The 23,126-nt window shown below is 38.3% G+C and overlaps 1 protein-coding gene, 1 long non-coding RNA gene and 1 pseudogene across 5 annotated transcripts; all 3 read right to left on the minus strand.

Annotated features, from left to right (window-relative positions):
• Positions 1-6,524: 6,524 nt before the first annotated feature.
• LOC126624560 (uncharacterized) lies at positions 6,525-8,160 on the minus strand. Its single transcript, XR_007624147.1, has 5 exons — positions 7,494-8,160; positions 7,202-7,328; positions 7,061-7,117; positions 6,669-6,708; positions 6,525-6,581 (listed from the first exon to the last, which is right to left on the minus strand). It is a non-coding gene; the product is annotated as an uncharacterized LOC126624560 (long non-coding RNA).
• Positions 8,161-12,973: 4,813 nt separating this feature from the next.
• On the minus strand, positions 12,974-13,800 carry LOC126622825 (putative alpha-xylosidase 2; annotated as a pseudogene).
• A 4,061-nt stretch (positions 13,801-17,861) lies between these two features.
• Positions 17,862-22,377, minus strand: LOC126624525 (cysteine-rich receptor-like protein kinase 14). 4 transcript variants are annotated; one of them, XM_050293597.1, is made up of 10 exons: positions 22,269-22,377; positions 21,403-21,483; positions 20,155-21,216; positions 19,875-19,973; positions 19,607-19,767; positions 19,277-19,487; positions 18,914-19,178; positions 18,661-18,808; positions 18,260-18,580; positions 17,862-18,092 (listed from the first exon to the last, which is right to left on the minus strand). In XM_050293597.1, the coding sequence occupies exons 1-9, from the start codon at positions 22,360-22,362 to the stop codon at positions 18,266-18,268; spliced, it is 2,436 nt and encodes an 811-aa protein (XP_050149554.1). In that variant the 5' UTR covers positions 22,363-22,377; the 3' UTR covers positions 17,862-18,092; positions 18,260-18,265. The 4 variants fall into 4 exon arrangements, with proteins under 4 accessions (XP_050149554.1, XP_050149555.1, XP_050149553.1 ...); XM_050293598.1 differs by having other exon boundaries at positions 18,914-19,151; positions 19,875-19,976; XM_050293596.1 differs by having other exon boundaries at positions 19,875-19,976.
• Between the last annotated feature and the right edge of the window lie 749 nt (positions 22,378-23,126).

Genomic DNA, 23,126 nt, shown 5'->3' on the forward strand with positions numbered 1-23,126 from the left:
GGAAGGTGGATATGGGGTAAAGGTAGAGTAAGCTCCAAGCCATGTGGAGGTCAGTCGAGATTGAACACACATTCATAGAATCATAGTATGAAATTCAAGTCCAAATTTTAACACTACGAAACCGAAAAGCATGCAACTCCGAAGAGCATTGTTTCAGTCCAACAACCTAAACTTCCTTAAAAAACTAAGACAAAAACGACAACACTAGTAAACGGAAAAACATGCAACTCAGAAAACCATTGCTCTAGTCTAAATGAGGTTCCTCAATGCCTCAAGCTTTTCTAAACACCATAGCCTGAACCTTTTCCTTTGCGCCTTCTTTGCTTCACCAGAAACGTTCTTAATGAGCTTCCTTCAAATTTGGGACGAGCAGGCATTAGGCTGTGCACAATGCTGTAAATGCCCCTAGCCCTTGCCACACCCTAGGTGCGTACGCTTGCATGTCCGACCTGAGTTATCTCATTACGCGCGCAGTTTGATCTTCCCGTATTGACATCCCTGCTGTCTATTCTCATGCGAATCCTTTTGCTGGTGACTTCATCCGGGTCCATTTTCTTGCTCCTCAGTGCATGTTCATCTGCTTTTCCCTATTAATAAATATAGGAATCCCATAACAAACAGCATTTGACAAAACAGAACGTAATAATAACAACAAAACTTGACTTCATCCTCATTGCATGTTCATCTGCTTTTCCACTTCAAAGCAGCTGACGGCACGATTCGTACTTGGACTCCAAGATGTCTAGATTATGGAGAAACTATCCCTTTGTCCAAAACACACAAAGAAGTGGATTTTCCGTTTATACCAAGTGTGTTGAAGCATGTCCCACATGGCCACATCGGAAACTTGTTGAAGTTTAAATCCTCTTATATAGAAAGTTCGACTACTAATTGCCTTGAGGCCTTAATTTTGTATAAAACCATACCTATTGAATTGCACACGTGCTTAAGTTAAGGTTAGTATTAATGGTAATTAGTAGTGGGCCGCTGGTCGTCTTCAAAAAACTGGTACAAAGGGAAGATTTATAGAAGCAGTGTTGAGATAAAGGCAATTCATCTGTTCTTTTTAGAAGGATATAAATGAAGCAAGGTTTATCTGCTCACCCGTAATGCGGCTCAGCCCTTCATCAAAAAGTGAAATATCAAAATTACTTTTACAGCAAGAGCAATACCAGAAGATGTAATCTAAATTGTTTATATTTGGTTCCCTTGAAATCCTTTTGACTGTTTCAACATAGTATATGTTGGTATTTAAAAGTTTAGAAACTTAATACCAATTATGTGGGTGATAGGTTTTCTAACTCTATCACACCTCTATCTCTTTTACTCTCTTTGAAAATGGATCGATAGAAAGAAAAAACAGCAAGCTTCTTAAAGAAACAAGTACTTGATATATTAAAAGAGTTTCAACTCTATTGCTGAAAATATGGAATGGAATTACAAAGAGCCTTACGGAAAGGCATTCTTATACTTGCAAAAAACAAGAGAACCATACAAGTGGTTTTCATAAACAAATGCAAACAAAGACTTTCTAGACTTAGCTAGTGGAAAACTATCCATGCAAAATAAAATAAAGGGGTTCAAAGTCTTTACTTGCAGCAGTTTTAGACTATTGAACACACACACACACACACTACTTTATTCTAGTGGTTTACAACCACATTTCGGCTAGCACAGAAGAGAAGCATTAATTTGGGTAAGTGCAGGAAGTATGAGTCAAAAGAAACAGCTAGCAGCCCACTAACATTGAAATAATGTTTTTATTTGAACTTCCAACACTCCCCCTCAAATCAAAACACCTTCATTCCTAGCATGTCATGCAGCAGCCGGAATGATTCAATTGGCAGTGGCTTTGTGAAGATGTCAGCCACTTGTTCCTTGGTGTGACAATAGATAAGCTCAATTATCTTTTGCTTCACATGATCCCTCAGAAAATGGAACCTGGTATCGATGTGCTTGCTCCTTCCATGTTGAACAGGATTCTTTGCAAGCTTGATTGCAGACATGTTATCCACATGAATCACAGTAGATTCCACTTGTGGATGACATAAAGATTTCAACAGATTTCTTAACCAAATTGCCTCACACACAGTTAAGGCTGCAGCAACGTACTCGGCTTCACACGATGACAGAGCAATAATTGATTGCTTCTTTGAAGTCCATGAGAAAGCTGTTGATCCTAGAAAAAACACATAGCCAGTTGTACTTTCCCTTTCATCTTGGTCACCTCCCCAATCACTATCTGAATAACCAAATAATTTTGCATCTTCACCAAAATTATAAAACAGACCATAGTTTAGAGTGCCTCTTATGTACCTTAAAATTCTCTTGGCAGCCAACCAATGAGACTCATTTGGTGTTTCCATGTACCGACTCACGAGTCCAACACCATAAACTATATCTGGTCTTGTGATTGTAAGGTACCTCAAGCTTCCAACGAGGCTTTTGTACACGGTTGAGTTTACAAGCTCACCTTCTCCTTCCTTGGACAGTTTCAATCCAGTTGCAACTGGAGTGTTGACAATATTGCACTTGTCCATATTGAATTTCTCCAATATATCTCTCATGTACTTTTGTTGAGAGATGTAGATACCGTTACTTTCTTGCTTCACCTCTATGCCAAGAAAGTATGACATTAATCCATTGTCAGTCATCTCGAATTCACTGAACATGGATTGCTTGAACTCACAGAACATTGCTTCATTGTTTCCTGTAAACAACAAGTCATCTACATAGAGACAAATAATTAAGAACTCCCATTTTTCACCGTTCTTCATGTAAACTGAATGCTCGTATGGACATTTCTGAAATCCATTTTGGTGAAGGTAGTTATCAATCCTTGAGTTCCAAGCTCGTGGTGCTTGCTTGAGGCCATACAAAGCCTTTTTCAAATGATACACCTTATCTTCTTCTCCTTGTACTCGGAAGCCTTCCGGTTGTTTCACGTACACTTCTTCCTCAAGAACTCCATTAAGGAAGGCTGACTTGACATCTAGTTGATAAATTTTCCATTTATGATGAGTGGCAAGAGAGATTAGCAATCTTACCGTGTCAAGTCTTGCAATTGGAGCATAGACTTCATCATAGTCCACTCCATACTTCTGTTTGTAGCCCTTTGCTACAAGCCTTGACTTGTATCAATCCACACTCCCATCTGCAGTGCGTTTGATCTTGTACACCCACTTGACACCAATAGCCTTCTGATTTGGTGGGAGCTTTGTCAACTCCCAAGTGTCATTCTTCTCGATGGCATGGATTTCTTCCTCCATGGCTATTCTCCAACGATCTTCTTCCACAGCTTCATTGAATGAGAGAGGCTCGTGGTCTACATACAAGCAGAAAAAATTGGTTTCTTCTTCTTCTTCTTGTCCATATATCTCGGTGAGACTTCTTAGCCTCACTGGAGTTGATGAGCTGCTTTCCTCACTGGATGTAGGACCACTCCTTGCAATTCTGTGCACTGGAGTTATTGTGGTTATTTGAGCAGGTTGTTGCTAGATAGGTGGTACAACTTCTGGTTCTTCAAAATCAGTGGAAACAATCTTCTCTTTACTGACTTCTTTGTTGTTCCACTTCCATGCATCTTCCTCACTGAAGATGACATCTCCACTAACCACTAATTTGCCAGTTAGTGGGTTGTAGAGCTTATATGCCTTTGACTCTTCACTATAGCCCACAAACACACACTTTTCACCTCGATTATCAAGCTTCCTCCTCTTGGCTTCTGGAACCTGAGCATATGCAACACACCCAAAAACTCTTAGGTGTGCAACATTCGGCTTGTATCCACTCCAAGCCTCTTGTGGTGTCATCCTCTTGACACTCTTTGTTGGACATCGATTCAACAAATAAATTGAACAAGCTACAGCTTTTGCCCACAATTCTTTTGGCAAATTCTTCTCCTTAAGCATGGACCTTGCCATGTCAAGGATGGTTCGATTCTTTCTTTCGGCTATTCCATTTTGCTGTGGGGTATAGGCAGTAGTCAGTTGATGCCTAATTTCTTGCTCCTTGCAATATGCTTGGAAAGCATTGGAGGTGTACTCTCCACCTCTATTTGATCTCACAGCCACAAGCTTGTGGTTGCTTTCAGCCTCTGTGAGTGCCTTGAACTCCTTGAAAACTTTTAGGGCAGCTGACTTCTCCTTGAGAAAATAGACCCAAGTCTTCTTACTGAAATCATCAATGAAGGTAATAAAATACCTATTACCTCCATAGGACATAGGATCTAACGGACCACATATATCCGTATGTACCAACTGCAGTGGTGCTTTTGCTCTCCATGCATCACCAACAGGGAATGTGAGCCGTGTTTGCTTGCCAAGCACACAACCTTCACATACTTGGCGTGTGGCTTCAATCTGGGGTAGACCACGAACCATTCCTCCACTTGACAGCAACTTTAGGCCATTGAAATGAAGATGGCCAAACCGAAGATGCCATTTCCATGACTTATCTTCCATTACACCGATGTTGCAACTCCCAATCCTTGTGTTCAACTTCAATGGGAACATTCGGTTCTTTGACATTTGAACACGTGCAATAAGTTTTCTCCTTGCATTCCTAAGAGTGAGAAACATATCCTCCATATGTATAATATACCCTTTCTGGAGCAGTTGACCAACGCTCAGAATGTTGCTCTTCATACCTGGTATGTAGTAGGTATCGAAGATGTATTCTTCTCTACCATCCTTCTGGATGATTTTGATCTTTCCTTTGCCTTCAACTGGCAACTTTGAGGAGTCACCAAGACTCACAGATCCATAAGGCCCATCTTTGAGTTCGGCAAAAAACTCTTTCTTTCCACACATATGGTTGCTTGCACCAGAGTCCAAATACCAAACATCTTGTTGGTTACTGGAATCATGGTGTGCTAGTAAGACTGTAAATTCCTCACCAGCATTTCCACTTGATTCTGCCATGTTGACATGCTCACCATTTTTATATGAACATTCACCTTTCCCAGACCCTGCGTAAAGCGGGAGCCTTGTGCACTGGGTACGACCTTTTTTTTTTTTTTTATTCATTGGCATAATGTCCATATTGCTTGCAACTGTGACACTGGATATGTGCCTTTCCTCGAGTAGATCTGCATTCTTGAGACTGAGCTCGATTTTGTGCATAGCCTCTACCTCTTCCTCGGGCTCGTCCTCGGCTACAGTTGGATGAATTCCCACGACGTGAGTTCCACTGCCCACGACCTCCATTTGGTTTGTCAATATTCAACTTTGACTCCAAAGCTTGCTCTAGCGTTGTGGGGCTTGCATTCTTCTGAATGCGTTGCTCGTGAACTATGAGGGATCCTAGTAGCTCCTCTGCGCTCATCGCCTCCAAATCCTTGGATTCCTCAATGGCAGTCACCACATGCTCAAACTTAGATGTGAGTCATGTGAGTGACTGGAGTATCTTCTCCACAACTCGTACTTCATCGAGTCTCTCGCTATTTATCCTCATCTGATTTACTATCACAATGAGCCTTGAGTGATAGTCGGAGATGCTCTCCCCTTCATTCATGTGAGTAGTTTCAAAATCTGCTCGAAGTGACTGTAACCTCACTTTCTTGACTCGATCTACTCCTTTGTAGATTGTACTGAGTGTGTCCCATACTTGCTTGCTCGTTGTTGCTTCTGCAACCTTCTCAAACGTTGAATCTTCTAGACCCTGGTATAGAAGATACAACGCCTTCTGGTCCTTCTTTCGTAAGTCCTTGAGAGTGTTCCTTTGTTCTGCAGTATATGCGGCTTCTTGATTGGCAGTGGGTACAACATACCCATTACTGACAACTTCCCATAGCTCCTGTGATCCAAACAATGCTTTGAATTGGATGCACCATCTTTCATAATTTTCTTTCTTCAATGTGGGAACCTGGAGCTGCACTAAGTTGGACGCCATAACTGCTGCACTTGCCAGAATGGTATTCTGGCTCTGATACCAATTGTTGGTATTCAAAAGTTTACAAACTTAATACCAATTATGTGGGTGATAGGTTTTCTAACTCTATCACACCTCTCTCTTTCTTTTACTCTCTTTGAAAATGGATTGATAGAAAGAAAAAACAACAAGCTTCTTAAAGAAACAAGTACTTGATATATTAAAAGAGTTTCAACTCTATTGCTGAAAATATGGAATGGAATTACAAAGAGCCTTACGGAAATGCATTCTTATACTTGCAAAAAACAAGAGAACCACACAAGTGGTTTTCATAAACAAATGCAAACAAAGACTTTCTAGACTTAGCTAGTGGAAAACTATCCATGCAAAATAAAATAAAGGGGTTCAAAGTCTTTACTTGCAGCAGTTTTAGACTATTGAACACACACACACACTACTTTATTCTAGTGGTTTACAACCACATTTCGGCTAGCACAGAAGAGAAGCATTAATTTGGGTAAGTGCAGGATGAGTCAAAAGAAACAGCTAGCAGCCCACTAACATTGAAATAATGTTTTTATTTGAACTTCCAACACTATATGCAGAGAGAACCAGAACCAAGTCCAGACTCACTCGTAATAGGTCTCTCCTCATCCACAACAATATCCCAGCTTTCCCTTGTCGTGGTTTTGCCATATTTGTGCACCTTACTGCAAAGAGAGAGCAAGTTAACTTGTCAAAGAAAAACCAGAACAATAGATGCCAATGCAGTTCAGAAAGTTTATTTCCCTTCATACCCATTTCCAAAGTGCTCTTCTCCCCATGTCCTTGACCAACCTAGACATGAGAGAACAAAAACAAAGTCACATCAGATTAAATTATTGAAAGAAAAAGGTTCACTTACAAATCGACATTAGAATCAAGCAACCACGCTATGAAATACAAATTTAAAATGTAACAATTTACTGTGTCTGAAAGGAATCTGTGAAATAAAATAGTTAAACCCTAAACAGCACCACTGCAAATAGCATAAGAAAATTAAAATTAACCCTAAAGAAATTGGGAGAGAAGAATATGAAAAGGGAATACCTTTCGGCCCTTTGAGTTATTGGAAAAAACCCAACAGAGCAAAAGATAAACAAAAATACAGGAGGAAAGAAAATAAATTTTCAACTTGTAAGATTCATACACGAACAGATTGGCGGTCAAAAGCATTTCGGAACTCAGAGCCATCAAGCTTTTTGATCTGCATGGAAATTATTTATGAAGTTTGAGATTCTTATAGATGCTTTAGACACATCGACATATTGAAAAAGCAATATTCAACAACCTAGTACCCATGCTCCCTAGAAGGGTACAGAAAATATGAATGTCTGGACTCTGGAGTGAGAAAGTAAAAGGACTTGCCGCATACTTCATATCTTCCAAGTTTGTGTAGTCTACAATCCCTGTTGTGCCTACAAAAAAGGCATAGGACAAAAGCTAAATCAATCGAAATTCTGATGTCTCATGATCTAGGTCTTAGGATTAAACTACTGAAATAACACTACATGAAATAGCTGTGTATATCCCAAAAAAAGTATGAAATCTGGTTGATAATTGAAGACTTCGAAGGGATTTACCTTTGGATTCTTTGGCTTTCAGATGGAGTTTGCTTATGTGTGGGGGAGAGAGGTGGAGCGGCTAGGGCTTGAGTATGGAAGAGATGAAAAATGCAGAGAGCACCTGTTTTCGCTGAAGCAACTCACACACTCTGGACAAATCTGCAAATGTCTAAAAGGGGGAAAATATAAAAAGAAACCTTAACAACTGAATTCAAAGAAACATTATTACATTGTAAATAACATTTCACAAAAAAAAAAAAAAAAAAAAAAACTGAACTAAACTAATTACACTCGGATTGCAATGCTATCATTTAATAATAGGAATTCCCATAACTTAGCAGAAGACCTGCATCTGCAAAGGATTCTTTAAAACCTATTTTTTTTGAACAACCCCGCACCTACAACACATCCAGGCAAGGTAAACCAATAGCACCCTCATTCTAAGCTCTTCTGTGCATATATACCCCTTATAAGTAATCTTAATCAATCAGTTATCATGAATATAGTCAGTTATCACGAATATACAACTTATATTAATTTTCTACAATATCCAACACACAAATATAACAGAAGAGGAAACTTTTACTTAAGCAGCACAAAATGATATCCTTTGCATTTCATTCCAAAATCCATCACTCTTATGTCTTTGCCTGCACAGTTTTTACTCCAACATAGCCCGCCATGATGATAGCACTATCAATAATTAAGACATAAAGAAAGGCTATCCTAGCTAGGTATTATCATTGGAGTAAACCAACAACACCATAAGTAAAGTAGCAGACCAAATTTTTTCTAGAATTGATGTCTTAACATGTTTAAGTAGCGAAAAGATTACAACACATTGGATGTGTTAACACATCCATAAGCTAATGACTCCCTCTCCGGATCACTACATCATTCTTAATGTATTCAACAATGCAGCAGCAATTAAAAGTCCTTGGAAAATGCCAAGCTACTACAATGACATAACGAAAACTATATCTCACCTTACCCCCTTGTTGGCATAGACTGCATATCCGCCCTTGTTCGGGGTGAATCATAATCCTGAACTCAATTATCATCATCGTTGAGAATGTCAAACTTTAAATCAACCATGCATGGAACAAAACTTAGAAATTAAACAATTATCAAAGCTTATGAAGAATGCTAAACCCAACTAATTCGAAACATAAAGTAACCCAAAAGAGAGAAAACTTATAAATTTTACATAAATTATAATCCTTAACAGAAGGATGGAACAAAGCAGGTTCATTCTTGAGAATAGATGTAATTTTGCACATTGCATATATGTAGATTAAGGCTGGTGGTAACATACCTTGTAATTTGTACAAATTAGGATTTTCATTCAAAGAACCATAATATACACAATTACAAAAACAGTGATTCAAACTTGTTCTTCTCTTAAGGAAATTACTCACAGTTGAAATTCTGAATGGACGAAGTTTTGGCATCCCTTTCTGACTATATTTGATTAACCTTTTTTTAATCCAATGAGTGCCTTCATGAGAGAGAGAGAGAGAGAGAGGAATATTAGGTGAAATGTATTGCCAAATCACACAGAGATCAAAATCTTGAATATATATGTTTAACCATATCAAAGTGAGTGTGTGAAAGGGTGTAGTCTGCAGAAAGGGCAACATTTTCACTGCTAGAAAGTTGGAAACTAAACTTTTACACAGATATTGGATTTTATTAATTCCCTCCGCGAATTGAAAAGCAAATTGTTCGAGTAATGCAGGTAAATTCGATATACATATGCGTTGATCTATGTAAGACAGTTATAAGTTATAACTGTATCGTCTTAACACAAAAATGATCATAAATGTAAGTGTCTGTATTATGGAAGTAAGGGACTTACAGCAATTGCTATGAGCTATAACAGCAGTCACTCCAAGTACCCTATTATGGAAGTAAGGGACTTATATCAATTGCTATGAGCTCTACCAGCAGTCTCTCAAAGTGGTGCAACGGCTAAAATTATAAATAAAAAGTAATTTAAACAATTTAACTTAATAAAATATTGTAATTTAAACAATGCCTATATATTCAAACATCCCAAAACAGGAATGAACTTCCAAAAAACATGCGCATGAAAATAAACGGCATTACTCACCCATTGAGTTGGACCATCAAACTGGAGCGTAAGAAGGATCATCATGTACCTATGAAACCCAAAGGAAAATTTTAGCAACCCCAAAGCTTGTATGCAAGCGTGAATAAGTATGCGTGTATGAATCTATTCATAGTGAAGAAGGCTACCTTAAGAAATATTTGCATCTGCAGCTTCATATGGCCATACAACAAAAAGCATCGCATATGATAACAAACCCCAGCTGCACCACAAAAGGAATATGATCTTCCTCTCAACTTGTATTTGCAGTTGTTACTGTAACATCTGCAGACAGCATACATAAGCACTGATTCGAAAATTCTAAAGGAAAAAAAGTCCTTATTCGATAATGCACCAAATCCTATCCGAAAACCAAGGGGGTGCCATATCCCTAGATTAACAGAGCATCTTTCTTTGTTCCAAAACAAATTGCAATTGGCTTTGGTAAAGTAGAAAGATTACCAGATACCGACTCTGTTCCATTATTCGACTGTCCTTTTAGTTCTGTCTCTCAACATGGGAAATACAATAAGACAGTAAAAACAAAAGTTAGTGATGCTATTACATAGTGAAAGAAAATAAGACATTCACATATTGATAGCTATTTACTGTCCTTTCTCATCATAATCTTGGCCCATATATATATATATATATATATTGAATTTTGAAAGCAATGAGAGAAATATACCTTTGGGGCGTCACTGCCAGAAGGGTGAGTGAGGGATCTAAGATGTTTGAGAGCAGAAATTTTTAAGTAATTTGTGCGAAAAAGTTGAAGAGCTTCGAACAGAGTGGAGTGGGTTGGCCTGGGCTAAAATAAAGAGGATGAACTCTAGAAAGTAGAAAATGTTGTTGTTCAACCAAACTCAAAAGTAAAGAAACCATACAATTAACATATAAATAAGTTTTATATACCAATGATTACATGTACGTTGTTTGAGAAGGTAAATTAGCAACATATACAGTGATCAAAAGATTAACAGCAATAAACTGCTCATTATTCAAAATATACAAGAAAGTTGTCATTCACATGATCCAAATGGTAGAGGACAAAACAGAAGGAAGCAAATATTATAGCAGCATAAGTTGAATAATTGCAGCAAGTAAACAAATAGAAAGGCTAGCTAGATTACACAATCCAGTTCTAGGTCAGACTAACCATGTTAGCCATCCGCCCACCACCATCACCGTCGGCTTCTTATTAAAAATGTAGAATAGAAGACTCAAAAACTGGAAATGAAAGTAGGTAACATTGAGTTTTAATAACCAAAAAGGGACACTGTTTAAGCAGCTCCACAACAGCAATAATACTTGGACGATGAGCTGCAAAAACAGAAAAGAAAACACAAATTAAACTAAAAAAATATAAAATTTAACACTAATCCAAGGATTAAATATCAAATATAAAGTCATTAGGATTGGGACCTTTGCATTGAGGAATATCTACTACATTATGAGTTCCCTCCTGATAAAGCCCAATCAGGGGGTTTTCCGATGAGCCAAGAACGGCTAACTTTGCGTGACACCGCCATCCCCACTAACACCAAACCAAGATAATATCAAGATCAAAACTAACCAATACCAGAAAGATTTTTTTATTTAAATTTTAAGAAAAGACCTAAACTTTACGAAATTAAGGGGGAAAACAAAGTTAAGTAAAGCACCAATTTGCAACTGTCAAAAGTGAAATATGAGACTGCAACTGCCTAGAAGAACTCCGTGGCCTCATCGACGATGACCGGATGGTGGAGATTGAACTGGTGCGTACACCTGGAGCACCTGATTATACACCGAACATAGAACAAAATTTAAATCAAGTCGAACAATAATTGTGAGAAAATAAACTAAAAGGGATTTGAGCTGAGAGTTACGATTCGAAGTGCGGCAATGGAGGGTGCAGGTTAGCGGCGGCAGAGGAGGGGTTGAGCTTGGGCTCAGTGAGAGAGAAGGTAGTGCTAAAGGCACTATTTGTCAGCCAATCATGTAATAGGCACACCACTTTTCTATATATGACAAAAATTAGGAGTTCTCCAAACTAAAGCATGAAATTAGATTCACCAGAGAATTGGAAATTGCACATGAAAAAAATAATATACATCATGCCATTTGTGATTTTGAAAGAAAAAAAGAATACCTTCTTCAGGTCCGCTTTAGTAGGTGGAGGCTCTTGATAGAAGATTGGCATTGGAGTCGTTTTACAAATCAGTTTCTTCCTGAACATCCTAATGTCAGCTTCTAGAGTTTCCTGTAAAAGAACAGACAACATTCATAATAAGAAAATCTCTCTCTGCAATCGTAGAAATCCCTCGGGTTTCAGGAAGCAAATGGAAAACGAAATGCTTTTCTCCCGTATCTCTCTCTCTCACCTCTGTCCCATCTCTCTGTCTCCAAATCGCAGAAAAGAAACCCTAAACAAATCCCTGAAATCCCTCGCCTAAATCCTCCCACATTTCTCTCGGACACCCCCCTCTTTCTCTCTGCAAACCCTAAACCAAATCTCCTAAATCCTATCTTTGACACCCCACATACAGCCAAGATATTAAAGCAATCTCTATATAATACTTTGGAACAATGAAGAAAAATGGTACTTACTTGTTCCTTGTCCAAAACCGTTGGTGCTGCCGCACATTGTTATCAATTGTGGGTTGATCAAATCCTTCATGGCTTAGACTGCATGAAGAATTAGAAACTAAAAGATGAATATATGCCGTAAATCATCATATAAATGTAACTGCATTTAAAAAAAAAAGGGAATGACAAAATTGAATTCTATTTCATCAGTATGTAACTGCATGAAAAGTTACTTTGAATGAAGACTCGATCAATTTCCCCAAAGTCATTGTTAACTGAAAATCAATATCAAACCCATAAATACCACATTGAATTTGACCAAGTTAAAGGATAAAGGCACTCGCATCATCGTATTACTCTTTGGGAAGATCTTCTAATAATGGTTCTTCCTTTTTCTTGCTCTTCCTTAGAACTGCCATAAAAACCCCAGAGAAGCATACAAATTCAGAAAAGAAAAGGTTCAAAACTGCCATAAAAAAAATCTAGAAAGCATACAAATTTATCAGAAAGAAAAGTTCAAATTACAAATACCAAATGATGTGAGTAAGTAGTGAGAGGTTGTGTTAGGCACCTGAAACACGTTTTGGTTTCAATTGAAAGGGCCAGAGACAACATCCACATTCTTTTTTCTTGGGTGAACTAACCAAATCATATTATATACTAAAACGACATAAAAAATCATTCACAAACTCACAACAAAATAGAACAAAAAGATTCACAAAAGATTTGGGAGTTGAGACGCTAACAAAAACATTTCTTTTCTAAACAAATACACAACCGCTAATCTGGGTTTGGTCAGTTTGACTAAAACGGTGCGCTATTTTGCATCTAAATATAGTATATCGCTTAAATAAAATTAATAAAAAATACACATCCAATGCTTTTAGTCTAAAGCTAGAATTAGGAATAACTGAGGAAGTTAATGAAGGCAAAGCAGAGGGTAGGAAGCAGAACATACCAAGAGACCAGTAGGCCATCGGGGCCGGTCTGCCGATGAACGCTGTGTACTGGTTGACAACGCCCAACGGAGTTGGCGCAGAAAAGAAGTAAAAGTCGAAACCACCCTCAATGACCTTGTAGGTGAGAGAAGTCCCTCTGTAGAACACATCCATGCCATTGCTGTTGAGCAGCAAAACGGAGTGCGCGTAAGCCTCGTTGCCCACATTCCGGAGATCCATGTAAACTGGGTGGGACCCGTACAAATCAGTGTTGAGATTGATCGCTGAGAAGTTAGTGGTGAAGAGGATGTATTTATCGTTCGGGTAGAGCTTGATCCCGTGCGGCTGAGAGTTCTCTTCGAGGCCGTACAAGGAGGAGTATTTCGGCACTCGGGTGGATATCTTGAGGTCTAGTCCTTAAACACCAGTACTAGTCCAATAAACCACTCCGCTTTTATTGATTTTCAATTCATGTTCATTCGGGTCCCAAACAAGACTGAACGGCCCCAGAGCCGGGTTGTAGGTATCTACATATGATATAAGTGCCCACGTGGCCATCATTGCGGTTGACACCTAACTTCATACCCGGTAAAAATGTGTATCCAGGATAATCACTTCAGCCGATCGAGGGTGATTTGAGGTGTTTTCTAGCTGAATTGGACTTCGACCCAAGTATGAAAGTTGTTCCTCTTATCGAGATCTTCATTCATGTAAAATTTGGGAATTTTAGAATTGTTGAATTCTCCGGCGAGTCAGGGCTACCAGCCGCCACGTGTTTCGGCGCATGGCCCTTTGGCCGCTGTCCCGTGGCGACTCGTGCGGTGATGTATGCAGGAAAACCTAAGGTTCCTCCTTAGGTTTTTCAATGTACCAAACCCGAATCCGCCGTCCTTTTTTCAAAATTCTAACGTTTTCATAGAGTTTTATTAAACGACCTTTAATTGTGTTTAGGTGCATCGGTGGAGGTGACCTCATTCTTGATGGTTCGAGCGGCTTTCGGGCAATGGAAAACTTGTGAGTGGACCCCTTCTAAACTTATATATTGTTATAAAATATTAGCCTAGCATGCATTCCATATTTCATGATTTGAATATGATTTATAATATGCTTTATGGACTTTTATAATTATGGTTTACGAAATAGTTTGATTTATCGAAATTACGTTTTATTAGGTATTGAATTATTGGATTTGCATATATGGATTTCTATGGTTTTCAAATACGATTTATATTACGGTTTTACGAACATGAATTATTTTATGGATTTCATGAATACAATTTATCTTGGATTTATGAGATGAGAATTTGAGCTAGTGAGCTCCGGGTTTGATATAAGTTTTGAGATATGTTTTTGGTACTTATCTAGTGGGTTATCATACGGCACATCCGCACACCACGGGTATAGAATTGTATGGCCATAGGACACAGATGATGAGGAGGAGTAAGATATGATATATTATATACCCCCAGTTCACTGTCGAAAGTAGTGTCAGATAACTTCACTAGCCATGGCTAGTGTCGGTATGGATGTTATGCTATTTCATACAGCTTCACCTTCGGGTGATAGACAGGTTATTTAGCTTCACCTTCGGGGTGATGGACATGTACTACCTTCGGCCAACTATGATAGCCTTTGTTGAGTACTTCACTGACAAGATTTACAAATTTGCCTTCGGGCGACGGCATTTTCATTATCAAGCATTGGATTTTACATATCTACCTTCTAAATGGATTTTCATGGCATGCTAGGGTTTTTCATAAAGCCTATATGTAGTATTATATATGTTTTCAAAACAAGGGGTTATTATGTTCATAAATAAAATGTTTTCCTATTATTAGTATTATTAATATAAACTTTGGTCCACTCACATTTTCAGTTTTTGCGCCTCCACAGGAGTTAGGATCGAGGCACATGATCCCGGCATCATGGCATGTTGATATAGGTATCCTTGAATCTTCCCAGTGTAGATATCATTCCCTTATTCATATCTTTTTATAGTGATTCTTCCCTATTATTTCTAATTAGTTGTATGCTCTAAACACATTCCTGCTTTGGTATAATCGTTATAACTACTTATCTTGTAATTGTTTGCATGTTTAAAATGGTTTCGTCACCCTTGGGCGTGGGCTAGCACGTGCCTACCCTGGTATGTTGGGATATCGGGGTTGGGGCATGTCAAAGATAGAGAGTGAATTTCTAGCAGATTCAATGGTTGTCTACATTTTAAAAAGAGCTTGCCGAAAAGATTGATTCAGATGAAATAACAAAGGATTTCAATTCCATTAAGGATTGAAGGGCACAACTTGAATAGGTATTTTTCTTTTTATTTGTTATGTTGTTATGACAGGATTGACGATGTATGTTTATTTATATTGTAAGTTGCAACTTTAAAGGTTTTCTTTGTTAAATCTAGTTGAAACTTGATTCATTTAGAGTTAAATTTCTTACTTCAAATTGTTGCTTTTAGGCTTATTATTGTGTAACTTTATGCAAGCAACAAAAAATTTTAACCATTTGATTTTGTACTAATAATTTTAGCTTAGCATGCCACCAAATAATTCATGGCTCCGCTATAGAAATCTTAGCATGTGCAATTTCAAAGTCTCGGTTGCCAAGTCTCCCCAGGCTGTTCAGCACCCATTCTGAATCTTGATCGAGATCTAGAGCAGTGCAAGTCAAGGAGTCTTCATTCTCATTTGAAACAATGCTAAAATTATACCTCAGCTTGGACTCCTTGGGCAAAATATACCCAAATGTATTAGTACTACTTGTGGATACACCACTAGTCCAAAAAAATCACCTCTCCTTTCTTAATCTTCAATTGGTGAGGGTCCCAATCAAGCGTGAAAGGCCCCGGCGCACGGTTGGCTTTAGTTTCCCATGATGAAATCGACGAAACATGGCCGTTTGTACGGTTGACACCCAATTTCATGCCCGGTAAAAAGGTGTCAACTGGTAATCAAAGCTTTACGTTCACTTCTTCTTGTACAAAATTTCCCGAATCCAAAAGGATAGCCACAACAGTAGCAATACTGTACTTATGTTGGTAGACCTAGTAGTTTGTGGAGCTGAGAAAAACGCAATTGGATTAGGATCCCCCCCGCATAATTTTCAAGGTTTTATTCCTGTCCAAGGCAAGAGTGCGTACAAAATAGGGGCTTTACGGTTGCAAATCCAAGCAATGTTGCCATCGGCCTTGTTGCTCTGGATAGATACGTAGCTGGTGCTTTTGGAACTGTCGTCGTGTACACAGGAACTGAAACTGAACTTCTCCGATGCAGAGACCAAAGAACTTGAGGAGTTGAGAGTGTCTCCTGCTGGTTTCAGTGTGTCCCTTGCACTTGCAGCATTGTGACAGGTCCACAGTCAGCATGCAAAAATGATTAAGTTGATTATTGCCATGATTAATTAATGACCATAACATGAAGTTTAATTTCTCCATATGATGAGGAAGAAAGACATGAAATCCATCACCAGAACATGATTAAGAATTTAATCAAGCAACGCGTCTTAGTTAAACCGTTACAATCTTTGTACAAGGCATTTATAAATTAAAAAAAAAGGGAATAAAGTAATAATTACAAGTTTTACACAAGTGACCATTTATTACAATGGTGGAAAGGTGTTAAGCTTTTGCATGACGGTGTGAGTTCGAACCTCGTCGGTAGTTAATCTAACTTATAATCTAATAAAATCTATTTTTTGACCAAAAAAAAATAATTACAAGTTTTACTAAAAATTTAGGGGTGTGATATCCACACACCCCTTTTTACTTCTCTCACACATTTTTGATTTTCGACCGTCAAATCGGATGAGTTGAAGAAGATCAACGGACAGAAATTAACAAGGGATGTGTGAGAAGTAAAAAGGGGTGTGTGGATAGCACACCCCAAAATTTACCGGAAGACTTGATCACCCATTTGTATGCTGACAACGGTGACTAGATTCACAACCTCTTTCCCACGTAAATCACATCATCCAATTTTATTTTTCTTACAACATATCACGCATCTGTCATATGCAAGACTTTTTTTTTTGTATAACATGAAAAAGAAGACTTTTTTGGAATATGGAGAGTGAAATTGCAGCGGAAGCATCCTAGATTTTTGATCGAATATTGAGTTTGGTTTGATGACAGACTTCCTGGATCAAACACACCCTAAAAAATATATATAAAAAACCAATAAGGTCATGTGATACGACATCATTTCAAGAGGAAAGGTAAAAACAATCTAGTTTCTATACTAGGAAGATTCACTCGAACAAATTCTTGGAAACTATGACTCAAACAAAATTCTAGGAATTCAGTATTTTTAACAAATGATAAGCGTTTAAGATATATTCTTTATAATATTAGAGAAATCGAACGGTTGATGTATAACTCGCAAAGTGGTTGTAGCTCAAGTAATTTTACTCCCCAATTTTACATAAAACATAAAATAAAAACAAATCCTAATTTACATGGTAATTTTTTTTCATAGCTAGGGACAACTTCGACTATGGTAATGCAATTAATATACACTAGTTTTGGATGGAGAAGTTTCAAGATTGAGTATGGGATGGGGAGGGGCGAGAGACTTGGATGGAGAGGTGAGGTTTTATGAGTTAAACAGTGATGCAAGGATGTATTACTTAAAACTTTAGAGACCGTATGTTGGGCTATATATAATATACGTTCCATGGATAATTGTTTAACTCATAAACGTTTTGAGTGTTTCTAACATATGCTTATCAAAAGCCTTCTCGTTCCATCAAACAATACGAAAATTTTCAATTGAATGAAAGACATACTATTTTATATATCACAGTACTTCATGGATCATCATCATCACATATCCTTAATTCAAAGGTAATAAATGAGCATCTAGTTTTATTTTAATTTTATTTTATATAGGGACTACAGAAGCAAGCACCCTCTGTAAATTAAACTCTAAAACTTCTCAAGTATCTTGAAAGGTGCCAAAAGCCATCAGCCAACTCCAGTTGATGCATAACCTCCTACATTTACAAAAACAGCGTCGCCGTTAATTTATTGACTTCTTCCCAGGACACATACCAATTTGCGAAAGTGGTTTGACTGATGCTAATTAGTCGAGTAAAGTACAGTCTTTTCAATTAAGCAGATGCAAAACACTTAGTTGAGGCACTACAAATATGATTTTTACCTTTAATTAACGCGCTTCAAAATCTGAACTGGACATGTAGTTTGCTGAAGCAACAGTTTCAAGTTGCTGATTCCCACTTATACCAGCCTCCACCGTCCTCCTTCCAACAAAAAATGCTGGCTTTGTTGGTGATGCTAATCGAAAGCTTTCATTTGTCAACATAGATATGACATCTGACATGGTAGGGCGATCTGCTGCATTTTCTTCTACGCAAAGCAGACCGACATGGATGCATCTTAACAGTTGCTCTTTAATAAACGAATTTCCTAATGTTGGATCCGTTAATTCTAGCCCTGCACCTTTTTTCCATAACTCCCATGCCTGAAGAACAAGGATTGCATTTCATTCTAAAGAAGAAAAATATGATTATAAATTTTAAGAGAGAGATTTGTTTGTCATACATATCCTACTAAATTGAGTGCGCGATCGTCATTGTAAAAGCTGTTGTTTTTCCTTCCACTTATGATTTCAAGCATCAATACCCCGAAACTGTAGACATCAGACTTTACAGAAATAATTCCCCCCACGGACTCTGGAGGCATGTAACCACTGCACGAAATGAAAAAGAAAATTAGTCAGTATACTTATCTGGAAAAATGCGTGTTTAGCAGTCAAAAGGGGAGGACCACGTCAATGTGATGCAGAAATACTTACAGTGTCCCCACAACCTTTCTAGTGTTTGCTTCCAATTCATTTTGGGTGAAAATCCTTGCCATACCAAAATCTGAAATTTTTGGGTTCATGTTTTCATCAAGTAGTATGTTACTAGCTTTTACATCTCTATGAATTACTTTCTTTCTTGAGTATTTGTGCAGATAAAGCAACCCTTGAGCAATTCCTTCGAGAATGCTAAAACGCTTCTTCCAATCTAGTAGTAGACCTCTGATTGGATCTGTCCAATATGTAGAGTTAAGTAGGACTAATATTAATTAATAGTAGTACTCTATGAACTTTGACAGTAAAATAAAAATCAGATAGTAAATTTAACAAATGAAATCAAGTATCTTGGTTCCTCACCAAATAAAAAGTGGTCCAAACTTTTGTTCTGCAGATACTCATATATCAACATCATTTCTTCACCATGAATGCAAAATCCGAAAAGGTGAACCAGGTTTGTATGTTTGAGTTCATATATAAGTATCAGTTCATTCTTGAATTCTGATGTTCCTTGCCCTGAACATTTCGAAAGCCTCTTCACAGCTATTTCTTGTCCCGTCGCCAATTTCCCCTGAATTGATAATCCATATCATGTTTTTGCTGTCATCTTTAGGCAAATGAAGCTAATTCCATTTTTTTTCTTACAGCTTTTGAATTAGAAGCAGAAATATTTTTTTTTCAAAATGTTACCTTATAAACCGGTCCAAACCCTCCTTGTCCTAGCTTGTTTTCTTCAGCGAAGTTTCTTGTGGCAGCCACGATGGATGAATAGCTAAAAACGCTAAAATCATGATGTCGCTTAGATTTCATGAAGATAAGCATTTCGTTCTCAATCTCTGGCCAGTTCTCACCTATACAGATCAATTATAAGAAATTAAAGTTTCAATGGAGACAACAATTGTCAAAGATGTGATTAATAATCCTGTCTTACTGGTGCACATGATTTAAAGAAATATACCAGCTGATGCAAGGGCTGATCTTCTTCGTCGGAGTAGATAGTACGCGGTGCAAAGCACTAGAGCAGCAGCTATAGAAATGCCAATCCAAACCCATTTATCTGCTGCATCATAAACAATTAGCTAGCAACATATGCAATAAGTGTAACACACACGCACATGTACGCATTAATTGTCTTCAATTTTTGGATGAACTAGGTCTTGCAGGTTTCTTCCGGAAAACGAAGAAAAATTCGAGACAGAGAGCAGAACTTAAGACAACAATAACAAAGATAGAGGTACCTAATAATACTGATTCCACGCGTGTCACAGATTTCCGGCTCAAATCGGGTTTGCAGCCTCGGTATATATCCTTCGGATCAAGAAAAGAAAACCCTTTTGGGCATTCGCAGGTTGGCCTTTTATCTGGTTTGAGCATACAGGTACTGTTGTAACCGCAAACACCAACGCCCAGTCGTAGGCAAATATCATCCGGCATATACACCAGAGGACTAATCCAACTTGCATTTCCCGTGAAGTTTTTCGGGTGAGAATATAAAGCGAAAATCCCATCAAAATCAAGAGTTGCCCTTATGTAGTTGTCCCTCACCGACACTCCCTCTGTCCCCTTAAGAGGAACTCTTCCATCATTTTCTCTTAGAACAAACATGTCCCCTGAGCTGCTGAACACCAATCGTTTGCCTTGACTACCTGGCACGTTCCCTGAGGTGGTCTTCGTGGAGAAGTAAGGGATGTTGGCATTATCTGTTGTGACGGAAATGAGCACGAGGTTTCCATCACCTTGCAAGCTCAGCTGGAACCGCCCTTTTGTGTAGTTAGTCTCCGATTGTCTACACGAAAGCGTCCCGTTTCTCTCAATTGTCTGTCCAGGCAAAACGGTGTCTGTAGGACTGCTGAAGGTCTCCCACAAGCTCCCCGAGTTTTGGTGTTGAAGGACAAAGTTTCCGGTGTCATTCATGACCCCGTTCGCAACAGTCCCCAAGGTTATTTCGGATTTCCATATCTCTCCACCCTGAGGATTGTTAAGAACTAGTCCACTGTTGGCAGTCAAGTTCAGAACTGATCCCCCAGGTGCAACCATGGGGTTGTTACCGTCATATGCATACCAAACTACGGTTTTGTCTGGGATTTTCGCATACCATATCGAAAGCAAGAAACGATCATTGTTTCCGAGGGGCGAAAATCCAAACGCGAAATCACCGGATGGAGAAAGCCATGATGAGGAGTCGCCTGTAGTTGCAGTTAGAGAACTCCCAACTGCTACTCTTCCATTATTTTGGGAAATCACAGAAATTGGTAGCAAAAACAAAGAGGAGAACAAAAGCATCTCCACAGAAAGAGCCACTGCCATTGCAAAAGCACCCATTTTTCAACTTGGCTTGATTGATTAGCTATATTTCTTAGTAAAGCATTGGTCCTTGTTATATCTTCAAGTAAATGTGTGTGCACCATGTGCCAATGTGCCAGTCATTTTCTAAGTTTTTGCCTGGAATTAAAGGCGTCTACACCATTTTTTGAAGTCAGTCTTACCTATCTGCCACGACATGACCTCAGACCTCGCTACGTCACACACAACAATATCTCCGGGCCTACAGAATAAATTCTCCGAACCTACACATATCACAAGAATTTCACTTTGAAAAAAATAATATAATGAATAGTTCTATATATAATGACACGATATTTTTGGTGATAGAACTTATTGTCTCTCCCAACTCTGTGTAATGTTGCAAGTTGGATCAATATTGATGTAATTATTAATGGCCCGCTAACTTGTCTCTCTCAAATCTCTTTTCATCCTACTCTCATCCCTCGTCCGTTTTATGATTCTACTTACTTGAGCACTTATAAGTGTTCCAAATCAGCAAAGGACTTGTAACTTAAATAATTAATAATATTTATCACTACACTGGGGATTCTAGGTTCCAAAATATAATATATAATATATATGAATGTTCCAAACCAAAAGGACAAGTAAATACGAGCATGACTCACGTGGCATGTGTCGGCCATTCAAGTCCAACAATCAAAATTCAACAATGGGACCCACAAAGAAAATTTGAAAACAGACCTCCAGAACCAAACAAAGACGACTAGGCCTTTATGTCAAGTATTAAGAGACTTACATCATCACAAAAACAAAGACGACTATGTCTCTGACACGCCCCGATCCCGATGTCCTAGGGACAAAGGGATGGTCACGTGCTGGCCGACACCCGAAGGGTGACGAAAGCCATTTATTGAGTGCAAATGCTGACAACAAGGGATAGATAAGACTTATAAATATAAAAGAATAAAGAATATGCCTTTAAGGAACGTGTTCAGAGCATACAACTAACTAGAATACTAAAAGAAATAATATATAAAAATTGAATGAATAACAGAATGGGTCCTACACCAAGAAGACTCAAAGATGCCGATGTGGAAGTGCCTTGACGTCGGGATTGTATGCCTCGATTCTATGCCCTGAAGGGGGCGCAAAACAAACATGAGTGGACCAATTTGATATATATATAACAAAACAGTTATCAACGTACTAACCCCCAAGTTTTATGAAAACACATATATAATGATAAACATAGGTTTTCCGAAACCTAGCATGCCGTGCAATGTCTCAAATCATAACTCATACATAATAATCACTAGTGAATTGTCCGATAACCCCCAGGCCCCATGCCGGCTCCCCGTCTCTGAGCAGACAGTCAGAGGAAAATACACTTCAGGCCCCATGCCGGCTCCCCGTCCCTGTGCTAAATAGCCAGAGGAAACACACTTCAGGCCCTATGCCAACACCAAACCGTCGCCCGGGACGGACCAGAATCTATCCCTACGTCCCGTAGCGGAAAGGACCACTAGGTAAATACAAAACCATTGAACATATATATATTGAAAAACAACTTCATAGTATAAAGTCATCCATCATCTATACTATAAAGAGGTGTTTGAAACATGTTCTAAATATCATATCGTCATCCATCAGATATTCTATAAGAACACGGGTTATAGGAAAAATAGTAATAATTCAAACTAGCCTCAGTAAGCATGTTATGTCACAAAACGTTTCATAAAACGTAATCATCAAATCATGCTTTTCATGTATGCATTTCTACTATAAAACATGCATTTTAGAAGGGGTCCACTCACAGTACTTAGTTGCCAAATGCTGCGCCACTAGCGAAGACGGAAACGTCACAATAATTGCCCTTAAGCACATAAATGGTACAATAAATAAAACTATATAATAGAAATTGAAT

Source organism: Malus sylvestris, chromosome 5 (genome assembly GCF_916048215.2).
Source record: "Malus sylvestris chromosome 5, drMalSylv7.2, whole genome shotgun sequence".
Lineage (NCBI taxonomy): Eukaryota > Viridiplantae > Streptophyta > Magnoliopsida > Rosales > Rosaceae > Malus > Malus sylvestris.

Coding starts and splice junctions, on each gene's coding strand:
- LOC126624525 (XM_050293596.1), bottom strand. CDS start 22,362: ATGTTTGTTTTGCGCCCCCTTCAGGGCATAGAATCGAGGCATACAATC. Junction 21,217..21,402: donor GGTCATGTCGTGGCAGATAG/GTAAGACTGACT, acceptor TTGCAATGGCAG/TGGCTCTTTCTGTGGAGATG. Junction 18,809..18,913: donor AGAAAGGTTGTGGGGACACT/GTAAGTATTTCT, acceptor CATTTCGTGCAG/TGGTTACATGCCTCCAGAGT.